We start from the raw sequence: 16,156 nt of genomic DNA on the forward strand, positions 1-16,156 counted from the left end.
TTGTTTTAGTGTTTAAAAATATATTTTATTTGTATACTTTTTATCACCTTATTTACAAAATGATAAATTATTAAAAAATATATTATTTATTTAAAAATCTTACAAAACTTTACAATAATTTTAATTTGGCAAAATTTTCATTAACATAAAATCAGAAATTAAACAGTAAATCACAAAAAAATCAATACAATAATTAAACACCTAAATTCAAATCAACATTATAATTAAATATAATAATTCGATTCAATTAACAAAAACCCTAAAAAATCACCCCCTAGGTTTCGAGGGAAGGGGCGACGAGAGGACAAACAAAGGGGAACATAGAGGAAGAACGTTGGCGGCTAGAGGATGAACAGAGGAGAATGGAGAAAAAGAACGAGAGATAAAAGGCTGAGACGAAGAGAGAGTGGTTGAGAGGGGGCGTCGAGAGCGAGGCTGAGCGGCGGCGGCAAGGCCGTGGCAGAGCAACGGCAGCAGACGAGCGGCGGCAGTAGGGGAGGCGAGCGGCAACAGGGGAGGTGGCAGCAGGGGAGCGACGAGAGGAGAGCAGCCGAGATGAGAGGAGGAGAAAATTGTGGAAGAGATTAGAATTAAAAATATATGTGAGGGCTGACGTGGCGGGTGCTTACGTGGCCCAGATGACATGGCAAAAAGAAAGTAGTTTATATTGATGTGGTAGATTATGTGGCAGATGACGTGTCAAAAGTAATGACGTGGCAACAATGTGTTCATCTACAACATCGCTATGATGACGGGGTGATACGTAAGCAGTCAAAGCTTACGTGTCGCCTTTGACTGTCCACATATATAGTGGACCAGTCAAAGTTCGGTAGTTTTGTAAATAATTTGAGATCTTTGTTATTTTCACAAATAAGTTGTTTCAAACCGGTATTTTGGTAAAATTCCCTTAAAAATATAGTAGAAAAAATTTGATGTTGATGAAAATGAATGTAGAGAAACTAATGAAATTTGGTGTCACTTATTGATTTCTAGGGCTTTCTCATAATCTTTACAAAGGGTTAGGGGAAAAATGAAGAGATAGAAGAGAAGGAAAAAACCCTAACTCATGGGGAGATAGGAAGAGAAGGAAAAAACAAAGAAGATAAATTTTCAAAACTAAAGCATATTCTAAACTAAGGTATATTTTGCATATAACCCCATTTACATCATTTCAACATATTTGAACCTCTTTGCAGAGGATTGTGACTGGGAGATTTTAATGTTTTTTTTCCCTTGGAACGGATTGTTGCTTCTGTGAATAATTGACCAAAGCCAGCTTCTCTTGAGTGGCGGGCTTGACCAATTATCCAGACCCGTCCAAAACATTTACATTTGTCTAATTTCCTTGAAAAGAGTCTACTGTGATAAGGTTAGACTGGAACTTGTCCGAATCTTCTTGTTCTGAGCTCGTCAAACTTTCCGGCCATGACTTGCAGATTATCGCTCAATTCATTTTCGTTTTGATCCTATGGAACTGTATCTTTTATGCAGGCACTTTAAGCCGAATAACATCTCTTCGAACGAACGATTAATCAATGTCAAAACCAAAAGACAACTACTAATCAAATGAAAACTACCTCCCAAAAGTCGATTATTATGTTGAAGAATAATGAACAGATTAAAGAAAACAACAATTCAAAAGATCATGGCTGAAACTACAGAAATAACAGTAGGCGAGAGGGAACACGGCATTTCAGGAGCTCGAATTACGGGGATATACATGCTACATGGGTTTACAAGCAACGGGGATCGAGTTTGCAGACTGGGTTGCTGTCTTCATCGGCTTCGGCGGTAAAGAGAATACGTAGAGATCATGACGAGCAAGACAAGAAGAACGGAGGCGAAGACAGCCAACGCAATGGAGCTCCCAACATGCTTACAGAACTTGTCGAAAGTTCCACAGATTTTAACCCATCCAACGTGAGAGTTACCCTTCAGGCCAATGTATGCTACGCCTCCCGCGGCTCCGGTTGCCGATGCCACTATTCCGGCCATCAGCTGCACGTAGAAACAAAAAAGGCAACACAAAGGTTAAATATACGATAATGGTGCCGAGATAGTCAAGGCATATATTATTATTTTTCTCCAATAGATTGACAGATTTTCGATTGTTCGCTTCTCCTTTCGTTTTCTAATTTGTTTATTTTAATATAAGCTTCAGTACTTGGAAAAGGATTGAAGAAGAAGTGAACCTAATCAGAGGAAGTTTATCATTCTACATTCGTCAGGCGTCAAAAAATTGCAGCTAGCCATATTGACCTTCGAGACGAACAGATTGAAGCACGGAGTTGAATAAGTAAACATAGATGTTCTCTTCAACTTACCGCATCGAAGAAAACCAGTAGCATCAGTGATTTGCTGGGACGAGACGGCTTGAAGATGGAGGAGATGGAGGTGGCGATGGTGAGAATACTGTAAGCACAAGCCACGCACATCGCTACGACCAAGTATCTGCATATACACAGTGTCCATCGACGATATGTTAACGAAAGAAATTAAACAGATTAAAGACGTGAGAAAAGCTAATAATTATAAGTAGCTGTTACTCCGCGGAAGTACTTACATGAAAGCCGGAGAGTGCTGGAACTTGGCGGAACGAACGGTTTGCAACAGCAGCACCGGGATGGTGACTATCTCGCTCTGCTTGCTGGTGACCAGTACAAGAAACGCCGTCAAGGTCGAGGCGAACACAAGAAATCTCAAGGTGAAATCGACTCCAGAAAGGTTGGTGGCCGGTGGAGGAGCCGGCGACCGGGACTCAGTCGCAGTATTCTCGTAAACTTTGTCGGTAGAAGCCATGATCTCTCCGGCGATCGGATTCCTAACGTGTCAGTTCTCTGTTCTCTGCTTTGCGAAGGAAAGGGAGAGAGGGGCCTGAGAGGGGGAGAGAGGATCCAAGAACCGTTAAATAAGAGGGAGGATGTCGGCCGCCACGAGCCGGATGGTTGGTTGCAGTCGCCGACACGTTTTGAAATTATTAAACTAATAATATTTTATCCTCAACAGTCGTGACGTCACATTTTAGATGACCCAGTCCACGCCTTTTCTTTATATTCCAAGAATGCCATTACGCGAATAAAGCTATTAACATGTGAAATCCTAGTTATCAAGAAATCTGGTAAAAATGTAATTATCATGTCAACCGTGCCGTTTTCGTTTAAACTCCCTGCCTATGGCCAAATCAAAATCTTTCCCTTTCGCGTAAGCGTGTTCTCCTGTTTGACTGAAGCCATAAAGAAATGTCAGCCAGCCTTAATTGCGCATACATCAAAATTTCGGTGTAAAGCACCCCCGTCACTGTTTACTATTTTATTAGTTGAATTTTTAATTTTAAATAAAAAAATTGTCTTTATATGCATATTAGATTTAAGTATATATAAATTTATTTACTGAGATAATTGGAGGAACCTTTCAAACTCCAGCATATACAATATCGTTTCCGTATACTGCTACCAACCTTGTTGATAAGGAATCGAGAGTTCACACCTTCGAAAGCTGAACGATCGTCGACGACGACGAAATAATAAGATAAGCTCGGTGATGAATTCGAGCAATGGTACATTGACAATCGCATTCATACAGGGGCGGTTCCTTTTAAAGTGAAACAGATAAGAAGAAGACTTGGGGAAAGTCGGAAATAATTTTCTATGGAGAAGATGACGGATAGAATTCTGAGAATCGTCCATAAATGGAGGAAGAAGAAAAAGGAAAGGAGCAGAAAACAGAACACTTCCATAAATGGAGGAAGAAGAAAAATGGAAGGAGCAGCAAACAGAACACGTCACGATCTTATCCACATTTGATAAATGAGAGCTTCCTTGCCCTGTAATTCTACCTCTTATTTGACAGATCAGATAAATTCTGTTAACGAAGCGTACATCATCAGCTAACACCCAGCAACTTACATCAAACTTTTGGTTTAATTAATATCCAACAAGCTTTTGGTTTAATTAATATCCGACAATCTTTGCCTCTTGGTGACAGATGAGTCAGATTCTGGTTGAAACCATTGAGCAAATGGAAGGTGGTGTTATGTAGAGGAGAAGAAGTTCGATTAATTAAGAAAGCCGCAGTAAGAATACACTTGGTCCAAAAAGGGATGGAGATGCGGGATTAAAAAAACAATGATCGAACCACATTCAAAAGGTGCATTATCAAATTGAAAAACCTTGATTTTGGCATTAAACTGCGTAGAAACCATGTTAAAAAAATGTTGTATCAAAGAGACAACATCAGATTTAGTCTTCAATAGATAAATCTCAGTAAATCTAGTACAATCATAAAAAAGAGATAAGAAAAAACGATGACCAGTATAAGAAACAGCTTGATATGGTCCCCAAATATCATAGTGCACAAAATCAAAAGGACATGCTGACAAATGATTATGAGATTCAAAAGATAATCTACGTTGTTTAGCTAGAGGACAAATACAACAAGGATCAGATTTATGTAATCTAGTTACATCACAGTTTAACTGATCCTTAAAAAAATCAAATCTCTTGAAAGAAATGTGTCCTAATCTATTATGCCAAATATGGGCAGAAATATTGTTAACAAAAACATGATAAACATGTTGGAAGATGGGCTCAAGCCCACGAGCTCAAGACAAGAAGCCCACACGACAAAGGAGTGACATATGTGTAAAATATGGTACTTTCCATAAATATGGCATAGAAGTGTAAATATGTGTTCCTTTTATGTCTTTTGTTTTATCAAGTTGTAGCCCTAAGGGTATTGTAAAACTATAAATAAAGGTATTGGCTAAGAGGTAGGGCATTGAAGCACTCTCCTCTCTTTCCACAAATTCGTCCAGCCCTCATTTTTCTTTTTGACGCAACCCTCTTCTCCCTTAATCCAAACTCTCTGCTTCCACGTTCTTCTTCTTCTCTTCTCCTTCTCTCTTCTTCTTCTTCTTCTTTCTTGTTGATCCAAAGTTCCTTTTATGAGATCCTAAATTTTACATGGTATCAGAGCAAGGAGTTTAGGATCTCTTCATGGAGTTATTATGAAATCTGTTCAAGAAGTTGTAAAAGGAGTTAAGTCATAAAGAGATAAGTTCATCATCTTCTTATTTACGTTTTTTTTGTTTCCTTTTCTTATTTACATACTCCTTTTTACTGTTTTTCTTTACTTCTTGAATTTTGAGTCACATCCAGTCAAGATAAATCTTTATATGTTGTAAAGATTTATTTCTATGACTAAATTGATGTTATAATATTGACTCCTTGTAAATCAATTACAAGAGTGATCAAGATCATTTGTTGTTTACATCTTATTAAGATTGATGGGTGAAATTCAATTACCTTTATGTAATTTGGATCCATCTCATTTGAGGTAGAATCCCAACACATGTTGTTGTATCTTCTCCTACTTTAGGTTGCTCATGGGTTTGTGTTATGTTGTTGGATGCCCATTATATGTTTGATGAAATGCCAACAGCCATTTACCCTTTGTAGTTCTATTTTTCTTGAACTTCAACAATTGAATTATTTCTTACGTTGAAGTTTCCCATGAGCTAAAGATAAATCTCTTCCAAGTGTCTTGGTTTGTCGTTAAATCTTCTCTAATTTTTTTTCTACTGCTCGTTTGTGTTGAAGTTTGGATTAAGGCCTAATAGGTTGCATCTACTTTCTTCTCTTTGTTCTTATGAATACAAGAGAAGTTGAGTAATGGATGGATGTTATTATCACTTTCTAAAAGCACAAATTTGTTGATAATTTGGTGCTTGCCCTTGTGAAAGAAATTGGTTCTTGTTCACTTTTGTTGGTGATTAATTTGGTCTACTGGTTCTTCAAATTACATAGCGTAATTGTTCTTTGAAGAAGGCTTTTTCCCTTGACCTCCATATTTTACTTGCCTCATCATGGAGATCGGATACAATAGTAATAAGAGTGATATACTCCGTATTACTACAATTCCACTTAGAGGTCTCTCTAATTACATGAACTGGTCACAATCGGTTCAGAGGGTTCTTATTACTCGTGACCTCTTGAGCCACGTTGTTAACTTTCCTCCTCCGATTAATGAAGAAGATGCGTCCTACCACAAGTGGGTTAAAGATGATAACATGGTGATAAGTTAGCTCATTAATAGCATGGAAGAGCAGGTGGCCAACAATGTGGTTCACTTGGAAACCGCCAAGAACATATGGGACACTTGTGCCAAGCTTTACTCAAGCACTGCTTTATTACAAAAAATATATGATGTCTTACAAAACATGTTGTATACGAAACATGGAGATAATATTCACGAATTTTTGGCACGGTTTTGTGGTCTTCTTAAAGAATGGAAACTAGATCAGCCATATTCCACTAATATTGCCTTTCAAGAACGATAAAGAGAAGTTTTGGCAGCAGCCATTTGCTTATCGAATATTAAACCATACCTTGAGGTGGCCAAAACTCAACTTCTAAGTTCTTCTGCTCTTCTATCCTTCGATGATATTAGTGCTACATTACTTAGGATACCGGATTCATCCCCTCCTTCTCCTATTGATGCTCCATCGGTGATGTTCTCTGGCAAACGGGGAACATCTTCCTCATCCCAAGGACGAGGCAGAAATATGAGAGGGGGTCGAACTATGAGAGGGGCTGAAAATAGAGGTGGTAGAACGGGTCAGAATTCTTTCCATACTGAGCCTCAACTTTGCACTTATTGTGGCCGTCAGAACCACCTTGTGGCATCATGCTGGAAACTTCATGGCAAGCCTGATTGGGCCACAGCTAACCCAGTCTTAGTTAACGTTGAGAAAAATGAAGATAAGGCTGAATCATCATCTGGAAATGTGACTCTTACGGCTGAGGACTATGCTGCATTTCAGAAAATGAAGTCCTTCATGGAATCAACTATTCCCTCATCATCTACTGTTGCCACTACTATTGCCTCAGGTATGCTTTCTTCCTCTTCTTCCTCTTCCTCTTGGATCATCGACTCCGGGGCCTCCGAACATCTATCAGGTAACAAACACTTGTTGCAGTCCTTATCTCCTTGTTATCCTCATAAATTCGTCACTATTGCTGATGGTACCCAAACCAAGGTCTTTGGCAAAGGTTCCTCCTCTCTTACTTCATCTATTCCCCTTCAAGATGTTTTGTTTGTTCCTCAATTTCTTTTAAATTTGCTCTCAGTTAGCCAATTGACCAAACAATTAAATTGCTCTATTACCTTCTCACTGTCTTCTTGTGTCTTTCAGGATCTCACTACGAAGCGGGTGATTGGTGGCGGCCATGAAAAGGGGGGTTTGTACTACTTCACTCTTCCACCATTAGCTGCATTATCGTCCACTACATCTGAGGCCCAACTTTGGCACAACCGACTTGGTAATCCGTCTACCCCTTCACTTCGTTCTTTGGTTCCATCTTTAAAAGGGCTTTCTAATATCAGTTGTGAGGTTTGTCAATTAAGTAAACATGTCAGGAGTACATATTCTCCTCGTCTTACAACTACAGGTACTGCTCCGTTTGAGTTAATACATTCTGATGTATGGGGCCCTTTATGTGTCTCAAATATTTCCCAAGTTAAATATTTTGTCATTTTTGTTGATGATTTTACTTGAGTGACTTGGTTATATCTATTTAAAGAGCGTTCCGAAATTCTTCCTTTGTTTAAAAATTTTCATGCTATGGTCTTGACACAATTTGGGAAGAAAATTCAAACCCTTAGATCTGATAATGCTAAAGAATACATGTCTCATGACTTCAAATCATTTTGTGAGAGTAATGGGCTTATTCATCAAACATCGTGTGCCTATACTCCTCAACAAAATGGTGTTGCTGAAAGGAAGAATCATCATCTTCTTGAAGTTGCTCAGGGCCTCCTCTACTCCATGAAGGTACCCTATTTCTATTGGCCTCATGCTATACTTACAACATGTTTTCTCATTAATAGGTTACTTTCATCAGTCCTTCATCATAAAACTCCTTACTCTGTGTTATTTAATGGTGAAGATCCTTTTTCTCTTCCTTTGAAAGTGTTTGGATGTACGTGTTTTGTTCATGTTACATCTCCACATAAAAATAAACTTGATCCTTGGTCTATGAAGTGCATTTTTTTGGGATACTCTCTCACCCAAAAAGGTTATGTCTGTTACAATCCTACCCTTCAGAGGATGTTTATCTCTAGGGATGTGACTTTCTTTGAGGACACTCCCTTCTACTCCTCCCATGATGCTCCTCAAGGATGGACTTGTCCTTCTACTACACCTTGTCTGCTTGTGTCGTTCAATCTTGAAGTGGATTCATCCCCTGATGCACCGGTCGTACCTTCACCTGTGGAGTTGTCGGATCCACCCGAGGTAAGTCCTCCTCCTATGTATGGGCCTGAATTTGATACTCGGCTTATTGCTTTAAGAAAAGAACGTCACTCCTATACTACTTCGCATCCTATCTCAAATTTTATGTCTCACCATCGCTTGTCTTCCGAGTGTTTTCAGTTTCTTGCGTCCCTTTCTTCTACTTCCGTTCCGCAGTCATATCAGGAGGCCCTGAGACATCCAGGATGGAAGGCGGTTATGGATGAAGAAATGCACGCCTTATACGAAAACCAAACCTGGTACTTAACATCACTCCCGAAAGGTAAAAAACTGGTTGGTTGTCGATGGCTTTTTTTGGTGAAACATAATCCGAATGGATTAGTTGCTTATCTTAAAGCTCGACTGGTTGCTAAGGGCTATATGCAGTGCTACGGGATCGATTATGAGGAGACCTTCTCTCCTGTTGCAAAATTGAATTCGGTACGCATCATCTTATCTATTGCTGCTAACTCCTCATGGCCTGTCTATCAGTTGGATGTTAAAAATATTTTTTTAAATGGTGATATCAGTGAGGAAATTTATATGATTTAACTAGCTGTTTATGTGGTTGAGGGGGAGTCAGTATGCCGGTTAAAAAAGCCTTTATATGAGCTTAAGCAGTCCCCTCGGGCTTGGTTTGATAAATTTAGTCAAACACTCCTACGGTTTGGTTTTCATCGGTATTCAGTTGATTATTCCGTATATTATAAAGATACGGTCAAAGGGAAAATATTATTGGCCGTATATGTGGATGATATTATCTTAACCTATGATGATGCTTTGAGCATACAAGAGGTGAAACAGAGGATATGTCAGGAATTCAAGACTATAGACCTTGGTATGCTTAAATATTTTTTGGGTATAGAAGTTCTTCAATCCAAACATGGGATAATATTGTCTCAAAGGAAATATGTCTTGGATCTCCTTGAAGAAACAGGAATGAAGGGTTGTAGACGAGTTGACACACCTATAGATACAAATGTAAAATTATGTGCCACAAATGAAGAAGATATTGATATTGGCAAATATCAAAGACTCGTGGGAAAACTGATTTATCTCACGGTAATAGGCCAGACATATCATATGCTGTAAGTGTGGTAAGTCAATTCATGCACAAACCACAAATTACCCACTGGCAGACTTTAAAGAGAATATTACGTTATCTAAAAGGAGCTCCAAGAAGAGGATTGTTGTATAAAAAACATGGGCACTTCAACATAGAAGGCTTCTCAGATGTAGATTGGGCTGGATCTCCTGATGATGGAAATTCTACATAAGGATATTGTACTCTGGTTGGGGGAAACTTGGTTACATGGAAAAGTAAGAAGCAAAATGTGGTTGCAAGATCTAGCGCCGAAGCAGAATACAGAGCTATGGCTCATACCGTTAGTGAACTTTTATGGATTAGGACCCTTCTTACCGAACTAGGTTTTTATAAAAAGGGGTCCATGGGCATTGTGATAATCAAACAGCCATTCATATCACTTCAAATCCAGTTTTTCATGAAAGAACTAAACATATTGAGGTAGATTGTCATTTTATATGGGAGAAGTTTCAAGCAAGAATAATATCTCTCAAACATGTGTCATCTCAAGAGCAAGTAGCTGATATTCTCACTAAACCCGTTATATCTAAAATCCTATCGTTTATATGTGGCAAGCTGGGTATTTATGATGTCTTTTCTCCTCCAGCTTAAGGGGGAATGTTGGAAGATGGGCTCAAGCCCACGAGCTCCAGATAAGAAGCCCAAACGACAAAGGAGTGGCATATGTGTAAAATATGGTACTTTCCATAAAGATGGCATAGAAGTGTAAATATGTGTTCCTTTTATGTCTTTTGTTTTATCAAGTTGTAACCCTAAGGGTATTGTAAAACTATAAATAAAGTCATTGGCTAAGAGGTAGGGCGCACTCTCCACTCTTTCCACAAATTCGTCCAACCCTCATTTTTCTTTTTGACGCAACCCTCTTCTCTCTTAATCCAAACTCTCTTCTTCCACGTTCTTCTTCTTCTCTTCTCCTTCTCACTTCTTCTTCTTCTTCTTTCTTGTTGATCTAAAGTTCCTTTCATGAGATCCTAAATTCTACAAAACAGAAGTCGAACTTTGAGCACTGAAGACATAGAGATATTGGATTTTGTCACCCTTGTCAATCGTCCTCTGGGTGGAGAGATCCTGGATAACAAAACAATCAGGAAGAAAACTTACAGTAAGGCCAGAGTTAGCAACTAAAACATTAACAGAGATCAAGTTGAATTTGAATTGAGGAACAAATAGTACGTCTTTAAACATAAGGTGAGAATGCAATTTCCATGGTGTAAATCCATCGACTGCTCTTGAGTTCGACTCAACTGCTCCTAAGTCTGACTCAAAGTCGCTCAAGTTTGGTGCAACTCATCCCTAAGACACGTATGAGAAGAGGATGGTTGATGCATCTTGGGTACAGGCGATGGAGCTAAATCCATCCCCTAATGTACATAGACCTAACTCCCCCGTACGACCGCCACTATGGCACTAACAGGTTGACCAGCCTCTTGCATCATCTATTGCATGTGTTCTTGCTAACACTAAAAAGATAGAGTTATAATAATGCATTTTAAATTGAATAAAATACGTAAAAGTTTTTAAAAAAAAATTTAAGTGTTTATACTTATTTTTACTTACTAATGTACTTCAAACATTTCAGTCCACCCGTATTGTGACTGATGGGTGATCCTAAATTACTCAATCTTAGAGCAATTTTCACCCTAAAAATTTGTAAAAACAGGTGTAAATTTGTAACATTATTAATAAAATTTTAAAAATAATTTAATTTGAATACATAAAGGACTTTGATCTCATGGTATGTCGAACATTTTATTTTTTTAACATTTTCCATATTCACATAGGAATGCCTTTGCAATACATAATTAAATGTTAGAAAACTAAAAGAACTATCTTACAAATCCAATTACCTAGAACCTAGATCTCTCAAATACATTTTGGCATAGCAATTGCCTGTCCACTAGGGAAACCTCTATACATCCTACCAGTCGAGTGGCTCTCCATGTGCCTATAATAGTTGTACATGTTGGTCCAATGTTGCCGAAATGTGGCACCCCATCTACATGATGTCCCCATTATTCTGTATATCAATGTCAAATTTATCCTTGATCAAAGAATAACAACACGATTTTTTTTATCAATATAGGCATGTGAAAAATCTAATTGAGTGAGCTGTAATGTTGACCTTGATATACGGTACCTAGCTGATAAGTGTAATCCTTGAACTTCTCTAGCCTTACATTTATATGGTTGCAAAGGATATGGCCTACCCTATGATCGAAGAAGGGACTATAAAACCCAGATGCTCTGCTTTGTGAATCTATAAAGTCCATAGGGATCTTTCCACCAAGATCTTTCATGAGGTCGTCCACTCTTGAGCCCTACGATGGGCTATGCCCTCGCCTAATTGAAGATGTGGATAAAGACATGGATGGATACGATGTGGATGGATGTGTCATGGATGGAGAAGATGTGGAGGCATCTATATCGTATATGATGTTAAATAGAGAGTAAATAAATAAACTATAAATAATTTATAATAAATAGAAAATAAAATTTGAATAGTCTTTAATACCCTTGGTGTTTGGGACCCGATAATTTGTTATGGTTCTGGGTTAAGTACCTATGTCTTCCGCTCCTAACAGGCCGGTCTTTTGGGTAGTATTGGTTAGGTGCTTAACATTTGGTATCAGAGCGGGCTCCCACGTCGCGAGTTCGAGTCCCGGGGCGCGTAAAGGCTAGATTAAAATTACTGGTAGGTCGCAGAGGCTAGATTAAAATTAATGGTAGGTCGCGTCTAGGTATTATCGTGGTTGGGTCAGTGTCGCTGCGGTTGGGCCAGTGTCGTTGCGCCACCGTGGTCATCGGGTCGCGAAGGTGGGGTGTGATGTTATGGTCCTGGGTTAAGTACCTATGTCTTCCGCTCCTAACAGGACGGTCTTTTGGATAGTATTAGCTAGGTGCATAACATAGTTCTCCCCAAGTGGCTCACCATCATGCATTTCTAAACTATTGGACTATCCATAGATGATGCAAGAAAGGAAAGTAATAACCTAGGTGGATGAGGAGGCATGATGTAAGATGATATGCAAATTATTTTTTACAATATTAATAATGCTACTAATAAAAAAATGAAAGACTTCAAAATAAAGATGTTAACATAAACTAACATTGTTGATTATCAAAAGTTATTCATATTCGTTTTCATTTAATTGCACTTTTTTCATTTCCTTCCTTACGTTTATCTTCTCCTTCTTCTTCCTTGTATTTGTCTTTGTCCTCATCTTCATTGTCTTCATTCTTTACCATGTGAATTGGCATACTTGTACGTTCAAGCAGAACGTATGACTTTGCCAAGTGCCAAACTTTATCAAATACCTTGGCAACATGGAGGTTAGAAGGAATTTTCTTCACTAAATGTGGTTAACGGTTGCTCTAACCTATTGAATACATTTCTCATAATCGGATTCTGAACTACATGCCATGAGCCACCTTTTTTAGGATCATCCATATAATAAACTTGTTCTGATTGAAACACCAATGCAAAAGGGTTGTTGTTATTCTCTGTCTGTTATGTGTTAACAGGTAAACCAATTATTTTTTCTAATACCTTGTCTACTATTGCATATATCAAACCACCGTAAATGAGCACATAAACTGAATGATTTCCCAGGTACCATACTCAGATTGTATCAGTTACAACCTTAAAGTAGTCAAGGTAATTATCCTCGTACAACCCCTTTTAAAATGATGTCATTGTTTTGATTCCTACAATTTGCCTCTTGATGCGGATGCACATGCCATTAACAATTTAATTTGAGTAGCTATTGTAAGATATAAGACCTAAACCAAGAGGTTAGGTATCACAACTTAATTCAAATTGGCTACAAGCCACTAAAGTATTGACCTATAATAAATTAGATGACATCAACAATACTACACTTAATAAAAGAAATACTATAAATTTGGTGTACACCATACAGATAAAGCCTCCACCCCTTCCTTAAATCCTCCACTCAAGGGTCTATTATGAACTATCTTCATCTGACTCTTGTCCATTCTCTCCTAAACACCAATGTCATAGACACACAAATTAGCCATCAACAAGAACCACTTCTATGAGAGAAGACTCTAATTTAAGATTGTTGATTTTCAGGATTCCATAGCCTTAAGATCTTTGGTAATGAAGAAGAAGAAAAAGAAAGAAGAGAAACAGGAAGAGGGAAGAGAGAGAGAGAGAGAGAGAGAGAGAGAGCATGTTGGGAAAAAAAGATGAGGAAGATTAGGGTTATTGACATGTGTCTTAACCCTCACCACTTAAGTTTTATTTAAATATGTCAAAAGTACTAATATTACAAGTATATCCTTCACCCTAATAAGAGGGAATAAGAGAGAAAAATCATAAGCTAATTACATCAATGACACCCCAACTTATTTATACTTTTCAACAAAGATCCCTAATTCTAGACGGGAGAGGTCCCAAACTGTTGCTCCTAGATCATATCCAACTTCATATTCACTTGAGTTCATGACTCCACATTACCCATCCATGAGTCGCAATTATATTTTATTGCATGGTAACAATTTAAGACACTTGTCAAAATTTTGATAACATTTTCGTACACCCCTCATACTATACTAGCATAATTAGTTGATATACATGAACCACACTTCATCACCATAGCACAATGCAAACTAGTCAATAAGGTATGTAGTATAACACTCGAAGAAATCAAAGAGATGCATTTGAAACGCATCGATAACAGTCTCAAACTATAACACTAACTATAACTTACAATCTTACGAGTCATGGACTATCCTATAGGACAATTCAAGAGTTGTATAAGTATATTTAGTTCTTGGCACAGATTGCTTACAAAGATGAATATCCCAAACTTTGCACAAAATTAACATATATGTTATTATCTCAGTAGTCACATTTCAATTAAATAGTTGAAAAACTTAACATTAGAGAGATTAGCGTCAAAATAATTAGACTGTGAACAAGGCAAAACTCATATTGTTGACTATCAAGATGGTAATATTCAAGGCACGACCTCCTACACGAGTCAAGCGTAGGAAAAAAACAAAAACAAAAACGTAAGAGGACAAGCGGTGGCACGACACAGAGGCCAGGACTACCGACACGTCAGACAGAAATAGCCGGGACGGGGAAGAGGAAAGAAAATGAGGGGGGCCTAAAGCTCACCGACAAATTCAAACCTGGTTGGTGGAGACCGTTACCGCCTTTAAATTCGCTAGCGGTAACGGAGAGCTCTTAAAGTAAGTCATACTAGGATATATACTTCAAAATAATATATGAAAATAAATAAATGTAGCAAAATATTATAATAAAAATTTAAAGTATTAAATTAAAATTTAATATATTATAAATTTTTTTCTAAAACTAGTATTTTATATCAAATATTTATAAAAAAATTATTAGTTCTTTAAAATTATAAAATAGTTCATTTTCAAGTTAATAGACAAATATGATCAATTATCATATTTCTCATAAAATTTTAAACAAAAAAAATCATATCATATGAATTTTTTAATTACTCACAATAATTTTATAATTTAAAATACTATAGTTCCATATGAAAAAAATTTGTTGAGATAAAACTTTTTTAAGATTTGCTTGAAAGTCGGTTTGAAAACCCTAGAAAAGAAAAGAAAAAAAAAGAAAAGAGGTTTTTTTTCTTTTATTTGGATGCTCATGGAAAATAAGAGAGAAAACAAGATAATGGTTTCTCTTGTTTGGATGCACAAGAAAAATGGAAAATAAAAGAAAAATAGTAATTTTTTAAATTTTGAAATAATTAAAAATATATACAACCCGAAGAACTAAAAAAATTATAATTATTGAAATATTATCGATAAACTTTTATTTATCAATTAAGATCAATATTATCTATAAAATATTATTATAGTTTTACTATAATAGTAATAATAATAATTATTATTATTCTTAAATAATATTCCTAAAAAATATTTGGAGGCTCTAATTATAAATGCCATAATCTAACCTAAAAAAGTAATTACTAAACATAAAAATGTTGCAAGTTGAAAGTTCGAGTCTACTTGGCACAAGTCAAGTTTCTCAAAACATGAACACGACCTCGATCCCTGATCCTGAAACCCAAACTCGAAAAAACTTGAAATGTCAAACCCAACTCCAACCCAGTCACCATCCCTTCAACCTCGTCCCCCGAGCTCTTGTAAACCCAACTTAAACTTAACCCATCCTCGGACCGTCCCCGTAAACATGACCCTTTAACACATTCATATGAATAATATTTGTAATAAGAAGAGATCTATTCAATAAAATTTATCTTAAACATTTGTAAAAAGAAGAAAAGAATATCATCCGTAATAAGAATAACATCAACACATTCATAAGTATAACATATGTAGTAAGAAAAGATTTATTCAATAAACCCATCAACACATTCATAGGAATAATATATGTAATAAGAAGAGATCTACTTAATAAAATCTATCTTAAACATCAATTGTTTAATCAAGTCACATAATCATAAAGTAAGTTAATTTGTAACATACTTAAAACTGTCAAAACAACATTGTTCAAAATTGTTTAAGTACTCAATTTTTGAAGTAAGACAATTAATTATCTATTTTCATCATCAACTACATTGCTCGATCTTCAGGAGGACACCCCACAAAAATAATTGTTCTAATAGAACTCTCAACAAGAAAATCATTTGTTTTCATCTTGGCACGTTTGTCAAGTTCTGGAATCATCATCACTTCATTGCACAACTCACATGCATGAGAGGTTTGAATGTTTCCTAATGAAATGG

The 16,156-nt window shown here is 36.9% G+C and overlaps 1 protein-coding gene across 1 annotated transcript; it reads right to left on the reverse strand.

Moving 5' to 3' along the window:
- Window positions 1-1,586: 1,586 nt before the first annotated feature.
- Window positions 1,587-2,860, reverse strand: LOC137957227 (CASP-like protein 1D1). The gene is made up of 3 exons (XM_068804974.1): window positions 2,564-2,860; window positions 2,325-2,451; window positions 1,587-1,998 (listed from the first exon to the last, which is right to left on the reverse strand). Exons 1-3 carry the CDS (start codon window positions 2,797-2,799, stop codon window positions 1,777-1,779), a joined length of 585 nt encoding a protein of 194 aa, XP_068661075.1. The 5' UTR covers window positions 2,800-2,860; the 3' UTR covers window positions 1,587-1,776.
- Window positions 2,861-16,156: the final 13,296 nt, after the last annotated feature.

Source organism: Aristolochia californica, unplaced genomic scaffold (assembly GCF_029961685.1).
Source record: "Aristolochia californica isolate CCGP_79_NKW_82.1479 unplaced genomic scaffold, dmAriCali1.0.hap1 SCAF_2, whole genome shotgun sequence".
In the NCBI taxonomy this organism is placed as follows: domain Eukaryota; kingdom Viridiplantae; phylum Streptophyta; class Magnoliopsida; order Piperales; family Aristolochiaceae; genus Aristolochia; species Aristolochia californica.

What these genes read in the sequence shown, in the direction of transcription:
- LOC137957227 (XM_068804974.1), bottom strand. Translation starts at nt 2,799, where the DNA reads ATGGCTTCTACCGACAAAGTTTACGAGAATACTGCGACTGAGTCCCGG. An exon ending in CAGCACTCTCCGGCTTTCAT is followed by an intron (nt 2,452 to 2,563) that starts GTAAGTACTTCC and finishes GTGTATATGCAG; the next exon opens with ATACTTGGTCGTAGCGATGT. An exon ending in TACTGGTTTTCTTCGATGCG is followed by an intron (nt 1,999 to 2,324) that starts GTAAGTTGAAGA and finishes TTCTACGTGCAG; the next exon opens with CTGATGGCCGGAATAGTGGC.